Source organism: Harpegnathos saltator, unplaced genomic scaffold (genome assembly GCF_003227715.2).
Source record: "Harpegnathos saltator strain DR-91 unplaced genomic scaffold, Hsal_v8.6 scaffold33, whole genome shotgun sequence".
NCBI lineage: Eukaryota > Metazoa > Arthropoda > Insecta > Hymenoptera > Formicidae > Harpegnathos > Harpegnathos saltator.
The window spans coordinates 1,416,619-1,438,832 of NW_020230128.1; the positions used below are offsets into that span (position 1 = coordinate 1,416,619).

The following is a 22,214-nucleotide window of genomic DNA, read 5'->3' on the forward strand; positions in this document are numbered from 1 at the left end:
ATATGTATATGTATGTATGTATGTATGTATGTATGTATGTATGTGTATATATATATATTGCTAATAGGTATACTTACATATATTAATTTTGTGTTCATTACATACTTATATTATTGCATGACAACATATATATATACATATATATATATATATAACCTATATATAAACATACAGAGATAGAACTATATATCTATCTGACTTGGCAATTTAAATGATTTGACATAGGCTGATCTGGATTCATCATCAATATTAGATACGGGATATCATTAATATTGATTGTTCTGAGTTCAAAATACTGATATTCTAGTTATTTTATTGTTAAGAACTGTGAAGAATATGTTTATTTAGATATATACTTAAAATAGTATGTAATATCATAGACTACATGAAGATGTAGAAAAATACTAAACTATTTTGTCATATTCTTGAGTTATGTTACAAACTTAATAAAAAGTATAATTTTGTGTAAAAAGTGATTTATTTCAACATTAATATATAATCTAATGGAATGTTATGAAATTAATGGAAATGAAGCATTGATTTTCTAAGGTTAAAAAAACATATACACATATTTCAAACGTTGTCGATGTTATGAATTATAAACCAAAAAATATCAACAAATTTATTATTTTCTTGTTTATCAAAGCACTCATTAGCTACAGTATGAGTGTACCCTGCTGCAAAGTGTATTCTAATGTAATTGATACATTACAATCACAATGATACTAGAATATATAATTCATTTATTATTACTGTTGAGTAATAGACTTCAGACATAACATTGTTACTAATTAAAAGTGAACTATTTATTGCGTACCTTGGTTGACATCATTTTCATATGTGATATTTTTATACGATTTCCTATTACATAAAAAAATTCAGCACAAGATTGTCACACTTAATTCTAAACAGAATACCATATAGAAATACGAATCAAACATTCCTGAAATGTATTTTGCTGCATATAATCTGATTACACACACGTACACATCTTATACATTTTCCACGAGTGTTCGAATATTCAATTATAAAATTTTCGAATGATATACGAACATGATGTGTTAATAAATAGACTTATATTTCTTAAACTTAAAAACTATATATTATATTTGTACAAAATCAAAATATGTACACATCTTGTGTCCTTACATACCTTTTCATATCCAACTGGTGAAGAATTACGTGATAATTTAGGAAATAATGCTTATAGTCCGAAAGTTAACAATATGTGAAATAATACTATATTAATTTTTTTCCAAGTGATTTGTGAAATTTGAATATTATAGTCTGTAAAACAAATAATTTAAAAAAAATCAATGTCTCGTGCATATGCGTGAAAATTAAATGAAAATACGATTTTATATATATAAAATATCAATTTGTATAAATATAATTAGATTCGTTTTTGAAAAACTTCTGTACTACTGTAATAAAGGATGAAACAAGAAACATTATACATGAAACAAGTATACTTTCATTCTAACTTATTGCATTAATATAATTCTTCGAAAACGAACAGACCTTTTAAAATTGTGCATATGTGTAACTCATATTTTACTAGTTTGCACATGTTGAAGAGATTTTACACATATAAAATGCAAATAAATCTACATATTAATAAAGCACATTTAACTTGGTCGACTCTTAAGTAAAATGTTATGATTATTAATTGAAGGTACATTTCAGAAAGACACATCGTACGCTCCTAATATTTTTCTAAAAATAAAGTATACATCTATATACATACATATATAAGTTCAATTTAAAAAATATCTATAATATATTAGTAATTTTTCTAAAAAGAACATCTCTCTCATTCTCGCAGAGCTTACATATAATAAAGTGACAAAATACGATATAGGATATCGCTTCTTTTAATGCTATATAGTTATTTTTATCACGTTCATTTTCACACGGTATTTACAATAATGATCAAAATATATCAACTGGTTTAAAATGTAAAAAACTAAAAGCTCAAAGCTAATTAAAAGACTAAAGCAAATGTTTCTCATTCTTTTCTTACGTATGCAAAATATTCGTATTTATTTTATAATAAAATATATACGTACTCCCTTCTCAATATAATAAAATAATTATATATTGCAAACAAAAAAGAAGTAAACAATTTCAAAACAAAATATATACTCTAGTAACAAGATATATTCTTGATCACTTTTATGTAGAAACTTGAAAAAATATGTCATTATTAATATAAATTAAAAGTTTATCCAGTTGGAATATTTCACTTGTTAAACATTATTTGCATTTATTTCGATGTTAAAAAACAGTAAAGAAATAAACAAAAAGATGACAGATAAATATGAAATGCAATGTATCGAATTTATGTGATGTCTAGATATAATAAGTTTCAATAAATATTTGTATAGACTTTTCATATTACTTTTTGATGTGTAATGTACGTAGATGATAAAAAATGATAACATTTCTACCATAGCATAAATGTACAATTTAATTTCAAAAAATTAGTCAACTATTGATATCTATTTTTAACTGTATCATATTGCCATATAAATACATTTATTTCAAGCTTTAATCGTCACACGTTATTATTTGCAAGAAATGTCCTTTTAAGTGATTTTTCCGCGTATATCTACTGTTTCTAAATTAGCGTTTTTACCATTTAAAATGTATAATTGTTATTAGTAAGAAACATCAAATTTGTCCTTATTGACTTGTCTTATCTATGTCAAAATATTTTCGAAAATAAGCAAATTCTTTTTATTAGAGGGAATTTACGTAATTAAAATGTAGCAATAATTTCGAGAAACATAATATAATTATACAGGATGTGGCACTTAAGACAAGTACACACACATACACACAAAATTTTAAAGATAATAATAATAACAATAACAACAATAATAATAATAATAAAGATATAATAACTTTAGAAATAATATTGTTTTGACATTATTATATGCTTTATTAGTTCTATGTCAATATGTGCACACAAATAACAAATATATACACACGCACGCGCGAGCATGCAAACTAACACAGAAATAATAGAAGCATATAAAAATGTACAATGTGGCAAAACAATATTATTTTCCTAAAATTATTATATCTTTATCTTTTCTTATTTAAAAAGGACTGCACATATCACAAACCATTGTCATAATATCTCCTCGATAAGATAAATCAGTAGTTAAAAATCTCACAAATTACTTTCATATTTACAACATCTAAATCTAATTAAACAAATATTTATAATATGATTGTTAAATATATATTTTTAAACAACAGTTACTTTTTTAATATTAAAATAAGCAGTTAAAAACTTGTTCAAATAAAATAGTTTTCAGAATATACTACTACAGAATTGACTACTATATTGGTAACTTACAGAAAAAAGTTTGTAATATAAAATATAACCTCATAACTATGACTTTCAATTACAATTATATTTTAGTTTTTATGTTAAAACCTCAGCATACATGGCTGAAATGAATCGAGATAGTAGAACGAAGGAATATTTTATATGTACAGTGTGATTTTTTGAAGCTCGTCGATATGGATTCCAAATACTAAGATTATTCATTGTGGATATGCTTTGCTACTTTTTCGAAGTTGCCTCGTAAAGAAGTTTTGACACTGCATGTGGAGATTGATATAAAAGAATGTCAGGATTCATAAATCAATCGTTGATAATGAGGAAATATTTCCCAAGTTGGTAGATGCAGACCAAATTCTAGAGCTACCAGCACAGCAAATTCAGATGTAAATAAATCTTTGCGATTTAAGCGGAATACGCCTTCAATTCTCTGTAAATGAACGTAAAGTTTATTGTCATGCAAAAATTGATTTAATTATTTGCCACATAATATGAAACAGATACCTCAATGAGCGACTTAAGAATATCACGTCTTGCATCATTAAATTTTGCTGCGAGAAGTAAACAAGCACCAGCGCATAACTTCCGTGTTTGTTTTGTCACAATATTTCGGAGAATGAGCTTTTCAAAATACACATAGGCCATTGCAACGGTAAGTAAATCAATGCCATATTCCAATCTAGCTATTTTTCTCATTTCCCGTTTTAAGCTGAAATAAAATTTTATTTTATGAAAGCAATGTTTTGCAATATAATATTAAAACATTATACAATGTTTGTGAGGCCAACTATTATTATAAGTTGTACGAACCTTCGAAGTTTACTGAGAGTAAGTTGAATATGTGGAAATTTCTCTTTAAATTTATCATTCAATTCTTTCTTCAGATCGGAAGGTCTTACATAATCAATAACAGACGCCTAGATAAAATATTAAATTATTTATTGATTAAAATGCATTGCAATGAAATATTAGCTAAAGCAGTTATGTGTGCATGCGTGTGTGTACATAATGCATTTAAATACATACCATGTACGAGGTAAATGTAAGTAATGTCCTATGTTTCCCAGCAATAAGTTCTGGATCGTCCAGTAAATTTGGATTGTATTGGGCAGATTGTTCGTCCCAATCATAAACTGTGACATGGGATTAAAATAATTATATTATATTAATATTGGATATTAATTTGATAGGAATTTGCGAGAAGTATTATGTCGTTATTCACCTTTAGAATCAGCACTAAACGATAATGGTGGAGACTCAGATGTTATGTAATGCGCACGATTTGTAGCTGTATCATATGAAAGACACCTGAAGTAAAAAAAAAAGAGAATTACTATGAAATATATTCTATGCAATTATTTTACTTTTAGGCATGCAACGCGTCACTTTAGAATTTTCGCATTCTTTCCAATTCACGCTCACTCACTCACAGAAATTAGACTTATAAAGTGCTTAACTTAAATTTTTGAGATTCTATTTATGTTTATACATATACTATAAATACAAGTCAATGTGTTACATATTTTAAAATACTTATAAATAAGCATTTCTCTAGATTGGTCAATGATATGGTCAATAAAAATGGATAATTGTCATATTACAAAAATATGACAGTTATCCATTTTTACAAAGTATGTACAAATTATGTTAAAAATAGTCAGAATGCACATATGGGAATGATAATAATATTTAACTTTCAATATTAATTTTTTCTTATTATATATTTAAAGTAAAGTGTAATTATACTATATTACTATATGGATATTACCATGTAGATATTACATGATTACAAATGATACGATGCCTGATTCTGATAACACATCTTTTGCAGAAATATATCATAATTTAAAAAAATAATAGCTTTCTTGTTGATATTTGTGTATAGTGTACCTTACATATACAAAACTACTCAATATCTTTTCTATATATTTCATTACTTATATTGTACAATAGTTTTTACCATTTTTTGTGATCCACATTCCAAGTAATTGTTTTTGTCCTGCAAAAAGATGGTTGATGTTTTGTTGTAAAATAAATGTATGATATGAATTCATGTATACATTACCTATAAGATAGAGATAGAGAGAGACAAGGCGGAGAAAGAGTGAGAGTAAGGGAGAAAGAAAAGACGGGGGGAAGATAATAGATATCTAGATAATAATGTACGAATTGTGCAAATAATTTTAAAAATCATAAGTATGACATATATAAAATTAAAGATGTTAAAGATATGTGTATTGATTTTAATGCAATAATTACTAGACATTCTTTATAATGAACGAAATTTGAAACACTGATTTTTATGATATTTCTGATGATCTACATTTTTAACCTATAAAGTCTAATTAAAAATTTAACTTGTATAATACACAAATGAAAGGAAGAAATATACAAGATTTTTAACATAACAGTTCGCACAATATTTTAGACGCTTTTGAACGTTTAAAGAAAAAATTGTAAAGTGAGTATTCACTTGCTTCATACAGACTACAACTTAAAATAAAAAAATTAAAAACAAAATTCTCTATAAAAATTAATCGTATTAGCTGATCTTTTTAAAATATGATTTCAAAAATATCCTAAAGATAATTTTGAACTATTTTTTTGCATTATAGACTAGACAAACCTGTTAGAAGTACACACTCTTTATATCAAAGGGGATATTTTGTTTTAGCTATAGCAATTGTGTATTAAGAAAATGCAGATATCGATGTGATGTTAAGAGTCCTTTGTAAAAATGAAATCATGCTCTATTCAATAAAATAATAATCTAGTATGTCATTAATTTCTGTATTACATCATAAGTTTAAGTTTTTCTATTGTTTTTATATTGTTATTAGTAAAAGTGAAATTTATAATGTGTTGGATTCGTCTTAAAGTCCTCTTCAATAATATTGTAATGTAATATAAGAGAGATTGCATGGTGCCACTTAAAAAATTTAAGGTGACCTTGATTTTTTATGAAGAAACTTCTTTTCAGATATTTATTACAATTGTAATCTATATAAAGCAGATGAACGTTCATTTTATTTTCTCTTTAAAACGCGGAAAGTGTTCATAAAATAGTGGGGACCATTATGTTAAACATCCTGTATATATGTGTAAATACAAAACTCTACTACAAGTAAAATTTTCGTTTATAAGTACCTTTGCACTATGTGATGTTTATTAGGTATGAAGTGCATAAGTTCCATAGCTTCATTCTCATTTGGGTTAAATTTTTTATCCCTTTGGAATTGTCTCGATGGTACAAGCAATTGTCCATAAGATATTTCCTACAATGTCAGGAATTGAATATTATATTACTGTCGAACATGAATTTTTTCGAACATTTCACCATTGAAAAATTGGACGAATATTCTGTTTCTAGTACCTGGCCATCTTTCGCGTATTCTATGCCCAATGATCCAAATGAATCAACATTGTCGTTAATCGAGGATAGTGGTCTTTGAGACGAAACGTTTTTTCTTCGACCTGTATCTTTACGCAATTCTGACCTGTAAATAACATTACAATATCAGCATGAATTTTATCAGGTTAGCATTTATCACATTATTCATAATAATATTGAATAGATTAGCGGACATTTTAACGTCACATATCAACATAATGTATTCGATCAATATCGTCATTTTAAACGAAACAAATGTGTTATATCATAAATAAGAAGTATATATGTATATAAAATATCTTAAAATTGTCACACTTCTGTGCATTCTGTATGTGCGCTCCTGTATGTGTACTCTTTGCGAATTACAAATTCTACAATTGCAACTAAAGATATAATAGCAGTTATTTAAAAATACGAATATTCCGAAAACCCGAATGTTCCTTTAAATTTGCTAAAATATCCTTAATTAATTAAAAATATACGACAAACTTAATGATTTTACCAATCATTATATGTATGAAACTTAGATTACTTGATTAGATTAGTTGATAATAAAGTCCTATCGGACAGAATTCTATTGTTAGATATAATAGGTACAATTGACTGATAAGCTGCCTAAGATATTATTTTCATATTAAGTGTTCAGTACCAAGTAGTTATCTATAAATGTGTTTGAAAACAAACTTGAAATAAGATCTTAAAAATGTTTCAAGTCAAAAATAATTTTTTATCACATTTTCTTATTTATACATTAAATATAAAATTTATTTGCACTGTAAATAAAAATTCTTTGTCTCTTCTACATATATATGTATACTGATAAATCTTACCAACTAGTACGTTGTCCTTTGTTATATGGTATAGCAGAAAATACTACAAATGGCACATGATGGTTTGATACCAAAACCATTCTATCGTCTCCAAATTTATAGCCATCTACAGGCCGTTGTATCAAACGTAATTCCTTTGTAACTTCTGGTATTATACTACTATTTGTAGAAACAGTTTGCACATTAATCACTGCCTTTGTCTTTGGTTTTAACGATTGTGCCTTTGAATGTACGGAGCCGATGCTTTCGCTGCTACTATTATACTGATGCTTAATATCTTCTGATAACGTAGAGGTTTGATGACTTATACGCTTCTTATATTGTAAAGAACCCACACGTCTTTCTGGTAAAGAATAGTCGCTTCCGGTAGTTCCCGTTCTGTAAATATAGATACAACATTAAAATATATAAATTAAAATATATAAACATTTAAAATGTATATTCAAAGAAAAAACAGAGCAATAGTAGTAGTGTGAATTTTTATATGATACAGATAATATTATTTCTTTGTTCAGATAGATATATATATATATATATATATATACTGTTTATTTACACCAATTGTTTAATACGTATATCAAATAATTATTTTCTACTAAATTATTTCAATTTCTGTAATGTATATATACAGCAGTATATCAATTTAATATACTATCTTTTAAATGTATCAAAAATAATAATAATTATAATACTTGTAGATGTTTTCGATACTACTTGAATATGCAAATATCATCCAATCTGTCAAAATCAAGGAATCTGTCGAATCAAGGAAAACTTTGAGGTGAAACATTGTAATATATTGTATTGTAATGCAAAAACTCTCAAATATTTTTAACCTCACGTTTCTTGTTCTAAAATACAAAGAATATAGAATTTTTTCAAGACATGGCAATTATATAAAAGAATATCTTGAAATTAGTATAAATATTATACATAAACATTTCTAATACACACAAACTCAGCTCAATACTACAGTTCTAAGATTAATTTGACTTGTGAAGTCATATATTAAAGGATATAAAATTATAAAAATGTTGAAATTATATAAAATATTTTACAATATATTCATACACAACTTAGTGCTATTGAAACTCTTTATCTTTCTTATATCACAATTATAGTATATTATGATTATTTTTTACCATTTCTGTTATTACATTTATTATATTCTGTTATTATATCTTTTAATTCAAACTAAATATATGATGAATAATTCCCCATTATATATTTGCCTTATATCTATAAAATCAAGTGATATAAAAAGGATATGACAAATGCTCACCGTTCTCTAAATGAGCTATGCATTCCAAAGGAGAATTGCAGATGATTTCTCTCCTGTTCCAAAAACATGGCAACTGCTGCTTTCGCAGGAGTAAGTACACTATCTGAATCAGAGCTAATGGAGTTATGGTCCGTGCTCTTGTGTATTAGTTGCGGAGAATTAGTCTGTACTGTCTCTTCATTCTGTGGAAAATTGCAAATCTCTTCTAGACAATCATCTAGAACTTCCTCCATAGAGACCTCAAAGTCAGAGCTCTGACACATATTGAGTATTGTTTGTTGATCTGACTGGCCATCGCTAAATACACGTGCGTGTGTCGATTCATTTCGTGACAGAACGGCGAACTTAGTGTCACGGTGACTGCCGTCAAGGGAGATGTTAGACAAGAATGTGAGAGCGGCCAATCTTCTGCGTGAGTGATTTTTCTTTATGGTCGCTGCCATTCCACGGTACACCGTGCTGAGATACCGGTGTAATCAAATACCAAGACCAATAACAATGTGTGTTCGATGATAATGACAATAGCAACGTCGGCGACCGCGACGACAACGGCGACAACGACGGTGATGGACACAACGTCAACGATGTCGGCGACGGCGACGGTGACGACGACGATGACAACAATCACAACGGCGACAAAAATGACGATGATGATAACGACGACAATAACCACAACAGCAGCAGCGAGGACGACGGCGACGAGGATCGCGACGACGGTCGCGACGACGGCGACGGTCGCGACGACGACGACGGCGACGGCGACGACGGCGACGGCGACGGCGACGGCGACGGCGACGATGACGACGACTTTATCGAATAAGAACTACTAAGATCACAATACATTATCATTACTGATGCACTTAGTTCTAGCATTGTCATTTATAATCATAACCGTGCACCACACATATAAGCGTGAACTGATGTTGTTCATCATCATGTAATTTCTTCTACCCGGTTGCTTCGCGATCTCACTCACGTTACTTAACCACAGACTTCTATATAATACACTAGACTGCTAACTGCGTCCCTTTAACTGTTGTCAAAAAGTATGTACGACTTGCGCAGAATACGGACTAAGGGATGCGCAGTAAACAGTTTTATATACTCTTGTAGGCGCGCTGCCGTTCCGGCATGTTTTTTTATGAGTATTTATTTACAATTTATATAAAAATTTAATAACAAAATTTTATAATTTCACATACTATATATATATTTTTCATGATCACGCACACACACGAGTATTTTATTACTTACCGTAATTTTACCAATATTATTTTTCGCGATACGTATTTTTTTCTTAATTATAACTGATATTAAAAACTTGTATCACATTCGGGCTTATTGCAACGGCAATTACATATGTGTATGTCATTTCGAAAGGTTAGAATTGCGTTCGTATTTTGCGCATCTGCTCCGCGCATTACATGTACATAGATAACACTTAAAGCCAGCGGCACACGGTGCTTGTTTTCGTGCTGGATTGCTTGCTGGATGAAAATACTGCGTTCTGATTGGTGCATTTCCATCCATCTTCGGAAACAAGTTTCACCATAATTAATGTGGAAACATATTAATGCTGAAACATATTAATGTTGAAACATATTAATTATGTTGGAAATTGTTTTCATATTTGTCTATAGCGGAAAAGAATTAAGGATATATATCACAAGCAAAATGTAAGAATTGTTTACATACTTATATCGTACCACATATATTTCATTTCTCGCCTTTCGTTGTGAGTCACTGCGTAGGAGTGCTCCGCAGGCGGAACAGTAGCTCGGTTCAGTTCAGTTCGGTATATGGCTTTAGGTAGAAAGGCGTATCCATACGCCATTCTCCAGCTGCGTTGGAACAGTAGTTCTCATCCTTCTCGAGTCGGGATGCGTCCCGAAAATTATTAAAAAAAAAGTGACAACCTTTATAACCCAGTTCCACAAAATCAAATTTAAGGCCCAGTTCTACAACTTGCTTTAAACTCCGTTTAAAGCAAGTTGTGGAACTGGGCCTTAATAGCGCTAACAGCGAGCTACCCGAACGCACCTCTAGTTATTCTTCGCGTCCATGATTGGATGCATTTCTGATTGCCCATCTACGTTCCTCTGGCCATGTTCTCGCGCGTCGTCGCACGTGTAGGTGTACGCTGTTGCTTTGTGAGTCAGCAAAAAGGGAAGGGATTCGGTGATAATTTGTTGCAGCGGCTGTTACTGGCGAATATTATCGTCGGGAACGGCAAGCAGGTCGCGTGTTATAGTGAGAAAAAAGTCGCGAGCGAATCGAGCCGAGCGACGATGTCGAGCAATGAGAAGAAGCCGTTTCGCCGTCTGCCGACGACTGTGCGTCCCTATCATTACGATATTACGCTGACGCCAAATCTCTCCACTTTTACCTTCGACGGCACGGAGAACGTGTACATTGATGTAAGTTCGACCGCCTGTTCGACTACGCGCATCGTTCTGTCTGTTTTATTTGGTGATAACCACTCAGCGGACTGAACGACAAGAGGAAGTGCCACTAACCATATGGCGACATAACCAAGAAACTCGTCGCTTCTTCACGAGCTATTTTTGATTATTATCTAAGTTTTATTAGCACACAGTCTTATCTTGTACTTACGGGCAATTACAGCTTAGATCTTTGGACTAATTTATTAATTGCGAGCATTGTGAGTTGCACAATGATATTTGAGCCTGAGTTATCTTCCTTTTATCATATCGTTTCTTTTATCATATGTTAGACCTCTTGATAGTCCCCTCCCATTATCTTTGAAATAAATTGATCATTAAACTATTCCTAGATTCTAAATTTTTTAATTAAATTAAATCAATTTTTAATCAGTTCTCTTTTATTTTTGGGATATAGGTAAACTCTGCAACCAACACTGTTGTCTTAAATTCTTTAGAAATTAATATAAAGAATGCAACATTCAATGGAAATGATGGTAAGGTCATTTCTGCTGATAAAATTGATTTGTCGACATCGGAAGAAACATCCACTTTAGTGTTTCTTGAAAACCTACCCCTTGGTAAGAGTGGATACTTGAATTTTGATTTTGTGGGCGAAATCAATGACAAAATGAAAGGTTTCTATAGGAGCAAATATTGTGGGTAAGAATTTGATTTGTAATACTTTGTAATATATTGTTGATATAAAAAATTACAAAACTATTCTGGTTCGTTTGATTGAAATAAAAAGATATCTACTATATATGACAGTTAAAATATTTGCTAGTTTTAGTATAAGTCTTTTGTTTTTTATGATGAGAATTAGACAACTTGATACAATATAGAAGTTTTTGCTTTCAGAGATGATGGCAACATTGAACATGCAGCAGTTACTCAGTTTGAACCAACGGATGCTAGACGTTGTTTCCCATGTTGGGATGAACCAGCACTCAAAGCTACATTTGACATTACTCTAAAAATACCTGTTGGTCTTACAGCACTTTCTAATATGGTAAGCAGCACTCAGTATCTGAAATATATTTTTTTTCTCTGTTTCTTTATATTTCTTTTTTTTCTTTTTATTCAGAATCAAGATACATAGAGATTTTGTTAAATTAGTTAATATGTATATTTATACATCTGTATAAGTTAAAAATTATATCTTTTTTTAGCAATCTTGTAGTGTCAATCACACATCATGTTTATCTTTATTTCTAGCCGGTGAAAAACACAATTACAAATGGCAATTACGAAACATTGACTTTCGAGAGAACGCCAATTATGTCGACGTACTTAGTTGCAGTAGTGGTGGGTGAGTTTGATTATATAGAAGACAAGTCTAGTGACGGTGTGTTAGTTCGGGTTTACGTACCCAAATCTAAAAAGGAACAGGGCCAGTTTGCACTGGAAGTAGCGACTAAAGTCCTGCCCTACTACAAAACCTACTTCGGTATAGCGTACCCTTTGCCGAAGATCGATCTCATTGCAATCTCCGATTTTTCGTCTGGTGCTATGGAGAATTGGGGTCTGGTCACGTATCGTGAGACTTGCCTCCTCGTGGATCCACAAAACACATCAGCGGTGCGCAAACAATGGATCGCATTGATAGTAGCGCACGAACTGGCGCATCAGTGGTTCGGTAATCTCGTCACGATGGAATGGTGGACGCATCTGTGGCTAAACGAAGGCTATGCGTCATTTGTCGAGTTTCTCTGCGTGGCACATCTATTCCCCGAGTACGATATTTGGACGCAATTCGTAACAGACACGCACATCCGAGCACTGGAATTGGATGCCCTGAAAAACAGCCATCCTATCGAGGTACCCGTCGGTCATCCGTCGGAGATCGACGAGATCTTCGACGACATATCATATCACAAGGGAGCCTCTGTGATTCGCATGTTGCATGCGTATATAGGTGACGATGACTTCAGAAAGGGCATGAATCTGTACCTGAAGCGGCACAGCTACGCTAATGCGGAGACGGAGGATCTCTGGGCTGCATTAGAGGAGGCCAGTAACAAGGCTGTGCGTAACGTCATGTCGTCGTGGACCAAGCGACAAGGCTTTCCCATTGTCAAAGTAGATTACAGCCAAGAAGGTGATAACAGAATCCTGTCGCTGTCTCAATGTAGATTTTTGGCCGACGGGTCGATGGACACTGCGGAAGACGTATGGATCATACCGATAAGCGCGAGCTCGTCGCAAGATCCGAATAAGACAATATTCAACGGAATATTAGACGCCAAAACGAGGAGATTCGTGATTGAGAATGTACCGGAGGATGCATGGTTGAAGATCAATCCCGGCACCGTCGGCTTCTACCGAACTCGTTATAGTCATTCCGCTCTGTCGCTTCTCTTACCCGCGATCAAGGATCACACCTTGCCTCCTTTGGACAGATTGGGTCTGCTGGATGACCTCTTCGCCATGGTGCAAGCCGGCCACGCGTCCACCGTGGAGGTTCTCGAGCTCATGCAAGCATTTCAACGTGAGGACAACTTCACGGTATGGTCTAGCATAGTGAACACCTTGAGCAAGATCGGCGTGTTAGTTTCGCACTTGGAATTTGAGGATTCTTTCAAGGCGTTCGGACGCAATCTATTTCGCGACATTAACAACAGGTTAGGATGGGATTCTAAGCTGAATGAGAGCCACTTGGACACGTTGCTCCGGTCCCTCGTGTTAGGTCGTATGGCGGCTTTGAACGACCAGGATACCATCCAAGAGGCGAAGAGGAGGTTCGAGCTCCACGTAAATGGTACGACTCTCGTTGCCGATTTGCGTAGTCCGGTTTATCGTGCCGTGCTATCCGTGGGCGATTTAGATACATATGAAACTATGATAAAACTCTACAAAGAAGCTGATCTTCATGAGGAGAAGGACAGGATTCTGAGAGCGCTGGGCGCGATCAAGGATGAGGTGTTGCTGTTGAAGGTCTTGGATTTCGCCATGAGCGACGAGGTGCGCGCTCAGGACACCGTGTTCGCTATCATGTCCGTGGGTATGACGTACAAGGGACGCCTTATGGCGTGGAACTTCTTCAAGGAGAACTGGAAGACGCTGCTGGACCGTTACGAGGGTGGCTTTCTGCTGGCCAGATTGGTGAAATTCACCACGGAGAACTTCGTCACCGAGGAACTTGCCAAAGATGTGGAGAACTTCTTCGAAGGTCACCCGACCCCGGGTACCGAGAGAACGGTGCAACAGAGCGTGGAGTCCATCAGACTGAACGCCGCGTGGCTCGCCAGAGACAAAGACTCGATCCGAAAGTATCTGACCACTCAAGTTTAGTAAATGCGATCTTCACGTTTTCCTCGTTACCATTAATCAGACATAATCGGAAACCGTGCGAAGGCGAATTTGTATTATCGCACGAAGCGTCTTACTCGGTATTGCTTAAATATTGCCGAAGCGGCGTCAATTAGGCGACAGGGACGGTCTCTCGTATACGAGATAATCCGCAATAATCTGGTACGAATCATGTGTGTGTGTGTGTGTGTGCACGCTTAACGGAACTTAACGCGAATTCAACGTTGCTTTCAACATACGGTCGAGAATTCTTTCGAGAGCGAAAACGAGTGGGAAGATACCGTTTTGTATACCTGTTATACCTCACGACCGACGAGTCATCTTGAGCTAATGCAGCATTTTACAGTGTTCTTATACTTTCTAACTTTTGATCGGTATTGTAGATTAGTCGTTTGTTATCGAAGGATGAGATTTTCAAAATATCCAGGGCATCATTTCTTGGTCTTTATATTTCGAGTGGGGTCCTTATCGAACGACATCGAATCTTTATCGTTTCAACCATAGTTATTAAAATTCAAGTTATTTCTTATTGCTGTTATATCGAGATAAACTTTTGTTTCTTTTAACGAAACAGTGTTCTCAGTGTTATCATCCGATTAAGACTAAAATACCAGTTAAGAGTTAATTCCGTTTATATTGTTATTTACTCATGTATTACGATCCATTTGAGTTATGTACTCCGGATTTTAGAAACAAGTTAGTCCGACAGTGTTTTCATGGTATGAAGAAATTACACGATTTGCTGCGATAAAGAAGAGAATTTCTTTCACATGCGCTTGCAGAAACACATACGATCCGATTTGAAAATCAGATGAATTGATTTCAAACGGGAGATCAGCAATTTTGTTCAGCGTATCTAATCGGTACGCGTAACGGCGACTTATTTTATGGAATAAAATGCGACTTAAGAAAGAACCGTCTTGGAGAATATATAATTAAGGGCTTGCGAGTTGGTGTTGAATAGTGGTCGTTACCTTTGCCGATTGGACAGGGGTGTTGCTGGCACTTCTCAATTGACACGAATGTCACAAAAGCGTTTAGAAAATTTTGCATATGTTTGAAACATCGTGAAAAGTGTCGAGAGAAATATTTGTTATATTTTTTTAGATGATGTAATTTATAAAATTTCCTAAACCTTTCAGATCGTCTTCGCGTATCTTTCGGACATTTTTTTTTTTATAATTTTTCAAGAATTCCTCGGATTTCTTGAATTTCTGTTATTGCTATTTTGGTTATTGCGTTATCACTGATAATAAACAGCGCGCACTACTATTACCTCGTTAGTGGTACCTCATGAGCGGCTTCATCCACGAATCAGCACCAGCTTCCGAGTCCTGTACATAACTTATTATGTAATCCATTGATATGTACAAATTACAATCTATAATATAGACGATGAGGTTGTTTATTTGAAATATTGATATTAAATGCAGTATACGTGCCATAATCATTTTAAACACATCGGTTGTCACTCCTCCGCTTGTATTAGAAGAAAGTAACCACTTCCGACTTTATCGTCGTAAATTGAGGACCTGAAGACCCTTGGTTTAGGTGTTCCTTCGATATAGGTTTTCACAATACGTTCATCCTGTTATCAATCTCTCTTTCTCATCTCTAGTTGTAGTTTCTTGTAACTACACTCATATATGCATTCTTCCGGTGCCTTCTTCTATTTTACATTGTGATCATTCGCGTATTGATTTTTCAATTTGCTCAAGATGTTGGACTTAAAGATCGCATTGACGATAACGCGATTGTGGTTATATCATCATCAAACAGAAGACGGTATTGATCATCTTTTGTAAGCATACATTTAATATATTAAAATTTGATGGTAAATATCCGCTGTGCGCAGTTACTTTCAACCCCTTCAGTCACTCATGACTTTTCGCCGAGGAAAAGAAGTACTTTATATAATTTCGTATGTAGAGAAAAATCCTGTAATTTATAGCAGGGTTTACGCATCACAAGTAATACATGAAGACAGTGCGTTAAGAAATAAAAACAAGAAAGATAGATTCTTCGTTGTGCTATAAGAAATCGCGATGTTCCTCACTATCTATCGACTGTCACGAATCGCTATTCCCCGTAAATCGATTTCATAGCGGCACGTGCCGAAACAAGAAAGGAGGATGAAGCCGATACTGAGTCAGCCTTCATTTCCATTATCAGCGTGACCAGCGTTCACCATCAGCAAGTGGTCGGTTACCAGCGAATAGTCCGCTACCCTCGTGTCAGAAGAGAAGTCTCTTTCGTCTTCTCTTCTCTCTTCTCTCTCTCTCTCTCTCTCTCTCTCACACACACACATCGCTGCTTATTACGAGCGTCTGAAACAGCGTGGAGCCGTGACAAAGAAGGGAACCTATCTCGTTAGATGCCTCTTGATTGAAGTACATGGTACGTCTACTTATCTCAAGAGTAAGTTTGAACACAGGGTCATGTTCTGATCTCCAAGGGTGGAGTTGATCACGAAGTGCAGAACTGAATAGAGATTTACATTAGATTTAGATAAAGTGGATTTTTATGCTGATTTCGCGTTCAGACGCGAGAATTCCCGCTTCGTTGCGCTTCTTTAAATTTCGATCTTCGTGAATTTTTGGTACAGTAATTCCGATAGAAATAACCCAGTGCGAAGCAACATGATGATTTCTTATTATCTCTTTTACCTCATATTATAACATCGGCAGATCGATTTCCTTTAGACTTCCGATATATCTCATGGCGATACCGTTATGTGTGCTGCGCTTTGTTCTATTTATAGCTCAATTTTCCACACGATTGTTCGCTTTCTTCTCTTTCTACAATCCGGACGTATATCTCTTTTGTTTCCAACAGAGAAAACGGATCCGAGAGACACTTCAAATTTTTCTCAAGCGAAATAATCGCAGCTGCAGCCAAGATAGAAATAAGGTAAGCATAAGGCTGCAAAAAAGGGTGGAAAAAGACTGCGAGTCCGGAGCTTTTTCACAGCTTATGCTGTTCGACGGCAACATTTCCGGATAAAGGGTTTGCACACACTAATGTTGCTGATGGATGCTCTTAGAAGATTGTGCGAATTCTCCAACGATAATAAATGCATCCACTCATTCGCCCAACCATATCGAGGGGAACCAAAAGCGAACACGAGTTGTCCAAGGAGGAGGATGAAGGGAAGAGAGAGAGAGAGAGAGAGAGAGAGAGAGAGAGAGAGAGAGAGAGAGAGGAGAAAGGGAAAGGAGAGGGGGAGCCAAGGGGGCTAGAGTCAGTTCCCGTGGGTATACCCCAGACCGAGCGTTCCCAGGAACGCGCACGTGACCCGCGCCAGAAGACGATCAATACGGACTTTGCGAACTCCTACACCCCACCGGAACGACGTGTCACCCTTGTACAGTTCGCACACATTCTTCGCCGACGAGACTGATGGCGATGGCGAACGACCGGCCACCCCTCTTCGCACGTGTGCGTAGATTGTTGCGCGCACGTGCGCCTATTTAGTCTCCCTTATCCGCTACCCTTGTCCTTCCGTTCACGATATCGTCGAATCCTCGCGGATTTATGCCTCTACAACGACGATGCAGCCCCGAAGACACGACTACCAGGCTGGCGTCTGTTCACTGCTCACTCGCTTTCAACGCTATATTTTTTTTTGCTTCACGAATGATGACAGCTGAATTCGACTCATTGTCCTTGGGATTTCTGGGGGAGGGAGGAGGCAATCGCGACGTCTACGGTTCTACAATGCCTGGTGATCGGATTTATTCAACCGTTTGATTATTGTTTCCAATAAAATGATGACGTGAACATTTATATCCTGGAGAATATTCCGGAAAGATGCTAAAAAACAAGCTCTAGCCGGTAGATTTCCGACAGATTTATTTTTACCGTCAATATCGTTTGTCGCATTTCTTTCATTTCCAACGATAATTTCATTTCGTTATACCTTTACCGAGAAAGACGTCGGACTGCGAGATTGCGAATCTCGTTACTCTCAAAATTGTACACATGGTGGGAACAACGTGGGATATTGCATGAGTAAAAAACAAATTCACTGATGTAACTTATAGACACATTTTGCGTTTATTTTGTGTTTACACGTACACGTGTGTGTTGTGTGTGTACGTGTCCGAGTGTATCATGCCCGCGCAATAATGTACTTACAGCCTTTCAGTCTTTGCAAATATACAATAATCACGCGGGCTGAAAAATGAGGGGGAGGATTAGCCTTTCCTAAATTATAACATAAGGGTAAACTACGATAACGATATAATAATCATACAAGTAATCAAAGATACTAGCGATACAGTAGAGCGTGAAATCTTAATGGAAAATAAACCGGGAATCGAAAGGGACCAGTTGAGTAATCTCGGTGAATTTGATTGTCCACGTCGCCGAGGAGACTCAAGAGACGCGAGAATCGCATCAACGTCGTCGGGACAAGCGCGAATTTAGAGCATGCGTTCCCTCCGGAATCCGGATTCTCGTTTCACCGCTATTACACCTGCTTTCGATTCCTCGAAACGAATTTCTCTCTGTGCTATCTACAAGTTGCTCCAACTGTCGCCGATTGTCGACGACGAAGCGTTTTCCAAGGAGAGACCGTGCAAGAAAAGGCGATCGATCGGCGAGCAGTTGGGCGGGGCGCCGTAATGATTCGAGTGTAACAAACATTTGAGAGAAGGAGGGGAAGAGAGAGAGAGAGAGAGAGAAAGAAGGGGGAGAGCTTTTGCCCTCTGCCTCTTGACGGTGCATCCACGTGAAACCGCGAAAGCGGTGGTGATCGATGACAGGACAGGTCTCAGTGTACAACACATCGATGCTGGTCGCGGGATGAAGAGTCGAGCCGAGCGATCGCCACTCCGAGATCTCTCGTCGGAAAACGTTAATTTATTTACCGATGGGAAATTCCCGCATTGTGTCCTCCTTCTTACAATCCACCTGTCGCAAAACACGAAAGCCTCACGAAAGAGGCACGATGTTGCGGCCTCGCGGCGGTGAGACATCGGCCGAGACCGAACATGGAATACGGTAGAGTCGACTACATGGACGAGGAACAGGGGGGCGGGACGGGGAGGGAGGTCGTGCCGGATCCATATAACCGATGAAAGAGATCTCATGAGGAATGCGATGAGCCTATGTACAAGTGTATTTACAAATTCCTCTCGCGCGCAGGAAGAGAAACTTCGAGATCGGGCTCTCGTGCTTCCCCTCGTCAACGTCCTTCTCTTCATCACCGTCATCTTCGTCTCGGGCGCAAACACCGTCGAGCGGACTACCGTTTTTCTCTTTCCCTTCGTCGAACGATCGATCGATCAACACTCTCTTGCCGCGGAAAGTCAGCGACGTCGTGGTTCTCAAGTCCGCGGGAGGCCACTCGAGCACCCTTCTTCAAAGATGAGCGGCGCCCGTTCGTCGCGAAATCTCGCTGGAGTCGCGGTCAGCCCGCGAGGAGCGGAGTGACCTCTCGCATGCGACCTGTGTCTCAGTGCTCGCTCCTGCCGACAGGTCACCGTTCGGCGATGGTCGCGGCGGCGGTGATGGACGTCGTCGTCGTCGCCGTGCTGGTGGTCGAGGCAGTGCTGCCGGTGGTCACCGCGGCGTTCAGCAGGGGTTCCAGCGGCTGCCTCGACGACTGCATTGTCGTTGTCGTCGTCGTCGTCGTCGTCGTCGTGTCCTGCTGCGCGGCGTTCGTCTCTTCCAGGGTGGTCTGCAGGTCGCAGATGTACTCGATCACCCTCTGGATCACCTCGAGCTTTGACAGCTTCCTTTTGCGCGGCATGTCCGGCACCAGCGAGCGCAACTTGGTCAGGTACGCGGCTACTTCCTCGGCCTCCAGATCGCGTCGTGTGCCGCCAATCCCCAGGCCGTTGTGTAGAACACCGCGATTGGGCGGCACTCGGCCACCCACCGGGCTCACCACCATCGCCTTCATCGCGGCGGCTACCTCACCGAGTCAGTTAGCGATCGAGATGATCAATTCGGCCGGCCCGTTCGCTTTTTTCTCTGTCTGTCTGTCTGTCTGTCTCTCTCTCTCTCTCTCTCTCTCTCTCTCTCTCTCTCTCTCTCGTTCTGTCTCGTTCTTCTCTCACGACACCCTCCCGATGTGTCTCGCGCGAGAGAACACGCTGCCTGATCGCTCAGCGGATGACAATTCCGCGTGCATACACAACACACACACGCATACACACGCACGCACGCACACGTACACGCACACACACACACACACACACACACAAATAGCACGTATCCGGTGTGTGTCCTATCGATCGTGGAGAAGCTGTTGATGTCAGTGTTTATCAGACAGAGAAGGAGCGAGAGCGGTAGTGGTAGCGGTAGGCGAAGAGGTACGAGAGTGACGAGCGGATGCACAAACAATCCCTCTACCTGTCTTCTCTGTGAATTGAGTGTGTAGGTAGGTAGGTAAGTATTGTTTCCTTCCGTTTTGCTTCGATCGTACGGAGCAGGCTGAGTATCACGTGCGTCACAGGTAAACGTACTCGTCGAGCGCTCTATCACGAGCAATTCGTCGCACTAACTAGTCGCATCCTCGGCCCAGAAGAAGGTACACCGTCCGTACGTGCGTCGTACGGACAACTACTGGTCGATGATTAAGTGCGAACGGTGCGAAAACGTAGTGCGGATTGACTGCAGGATCGACCAACGAACCACAGATAATCGTTTGACGGATCGAAGCCGACTGGCCTCCGCCCCTCACCTGCGACCTTTTATAGCCTTCCCGAGTCCCTCTCCGCGCGTACCCCTGAGACGCTCCCACCATTCGTACGGCGCAATCGCTGCCTGAGTGGCGCGTAGCGATGGACTCGAGCGTCGCGCGAGTCCGGCCATCGCGACCCATTTTCGCTTCCCTCGCTCGATTGATACGCGATCGGTTGGGATTTATTATTTCCCCGTTCTAACGCGGACAGCACTCTCGATCAGACGTGGGTTATACGTCCTTTTAAAATGTTATGTATGTACCATCCCAAGTAGTAGTAGTAGTATTTGAGCAAACAACCTGCCTATCGTCCTTTATCGTTAATTTCATGTAGAAAGAAATGCGAGATATAGATAAAACCGACGAGTGCTGCCGAGAATAAATATATGCAAATGCATCATTCGTGATTTCCTGTTAAAAACAACAAGATTCTCTGGTATGAGCTTGTCGTAGCCGCAAAATGGCGCCGATGCGGAAAGCAGAGGAAGAAACGTTATTAAAATATAATAAATTCGACTGTAATTACACGATGGATCGCCCAGCAGTCGTATAAACCGCAGGAAGACCACGAAGACGATCGCGACTAGAGTGAAATCTTTATAACCATCGAACGAGAAGCGCGACACGAACGTGATTAGCAGAGAATAAAATGATTGAATGATGAAACAAGGTCGAGAGCACCGGAGGACCGGCGGAGCCGGAGCGTGCGAACAAATCTCGCGACGAGATCCAGTTCGAAGCTGTCAGTAGTCGGGGGTGTTTGACGACTATGCGACTGGCGGCGTCGGTGGAACACGAAGGGAGTGTAAAGGTAGGAGGGCAAGGGGAGAGCGACCATTGTTGAACGTCCGGCGGCGCCAGCCACTAGCCATCACGGCCACAACCACCACGTAGACATCGTCACTAACACCG

General features: G+C 37.5%; 3 protein-coding genes across 4 annotated transcripts; 1 reads left to right on the top strand and 2 right to left on the bottom strand.

The window, feature by feature from the left end:
- Positions 1–3,285: 3,285 nt before the first annotated feature.
- On the bottom strand, positions 3,286–9,995 carry LOC105184383 (CDK5 and ABL1 enzyme substrate 2). 2 transcript variants are annotated; one of them, XM_011143129.3, is made up of 10 exons: positions 8,859–9,995; positions 7,577–7,954; positions 6,729–6,852; positions 6,503–6,630; positions 5,316–5,354; positions 4,578–4,663; positions 4,382–4,488; positions 4,166–4,272; positions 3,860–4,064; positions 3,286–3,785 (listed from the first exon to the last, which is right to left on the bottom strand). In XM_011143129.3, the coding sequence occupies exons 1-10, from the start codon at positions 9,299–9,301 to the stop codon at positions 3,645–3,647; spliced, it is 1,758 nt and encodes a 585-aa protein (XP_011141431.1). In that variant the 5' UTR covers positions 9,302–9,995; the 3' UTR covers positions 3,286–3,644. The 2 variants fall into 2 exon arrangements, with proteins under 2 accessions (XP_011141431.1, XP_011141432.1); XM_011143130.3 differs by lacking the exon at positions 5,316–5,354 and having other exon boundaries at positions 3,287–3,785; positions 8,859–9,580.
- Positions 9,996–10,936: 941 nt separating this feature from the next.
- Positions 10,937–16,106, top strand: Psa (puromycin-sensitive aminopeptidase). Its single transcript, XM_011143128.3, has 4 exons — positions 10,937–11,275; positions 11,718–11,962; positions 12,161–12,311; positions 12,518–16,106. Exons 1-4 carry the CDS (start codon positions 10,964–10,966, stop codon positions 14,591–14,593), a joined length of 2,784 nt encoding a protein of 927 aa, XP_011141430.2. The 5' UTR covers positions 10,937–10,963; the 3' UTR covers positions 14,594–16,106.
- Positions 16,107–18,644: 2,538 nt separating this feature from the next.
- On the bottom strand, positions 18,645–21,303 carry emc (Basic helix-loop-helix domain-containing extra-macrochaetae). The gene has a single exon (XM_011143127.3). It carries the CDS (start codon positions 20,517–20,519, stop codon positions 20,094–20,096), a length of 426 nt encoding a protein of 141 aa, XP_011141429.2. The 5' UTR covers positions 20,520–21,303; the 3' UTR covers positions 18,645–20,093.
- Between the last annotated feature and the right edge of the window lie 911 nt (positions 21,304–22,214).

Excerpts from the sequence above, each read along its gene's own strand:
- LOC105184383 (XM_011143129.3), bottom strand. The coding sequence starts at position 9,301 with ATGGCAGCGACCATAAAGAAAAATCACTCACGCAGAAGATTGGCCGCT. Across the intron at positions 6,853-7,576 it reads AAAGGACAACGTACTAGTTG|GTCAGAATTGCGTAAAGATA; the intron begins GTAAGATTTATC and ends TGTTATTTACAG. Across the intron at positions 6,631-6,728 it reads AATACGCGAAAGATGGCCAG|GAAATATCTTATGGACAATT; the intron begins GTACTAGAAACA and ends CTGACATTGTAG.
- Psa (XM_011143128.3), top strand. The coding sequence starts at position 10,964 with ATGTTCTCGCGCGTCGTCGCACGTGTAGGTGTACGCTGTTGCTTTGTG. Across the intron at positions 11,963-12,160 it reads TATAGGAGCAAATATTGTGG|AGATGATGGCAACATTGAAC; the intron begins GTAAGAATTTGA and ends TTTTGCTTTCAG. Across the intron at positions 12,312-12,517 it reads TTACAGCACTTTCTAATATG|CCGGTGAAAAACACAATTAC; the intron begins GTAAGCAGCACT and ends CTTTATTTCTAG.
- emc (XM_011143127.3), bottom strand. The coding sequence starts at position 20,519 with ATGAAGGCGATGGTGGTGAGCCCGGTGGGTGGCCGAGTGCCGCCCAAT.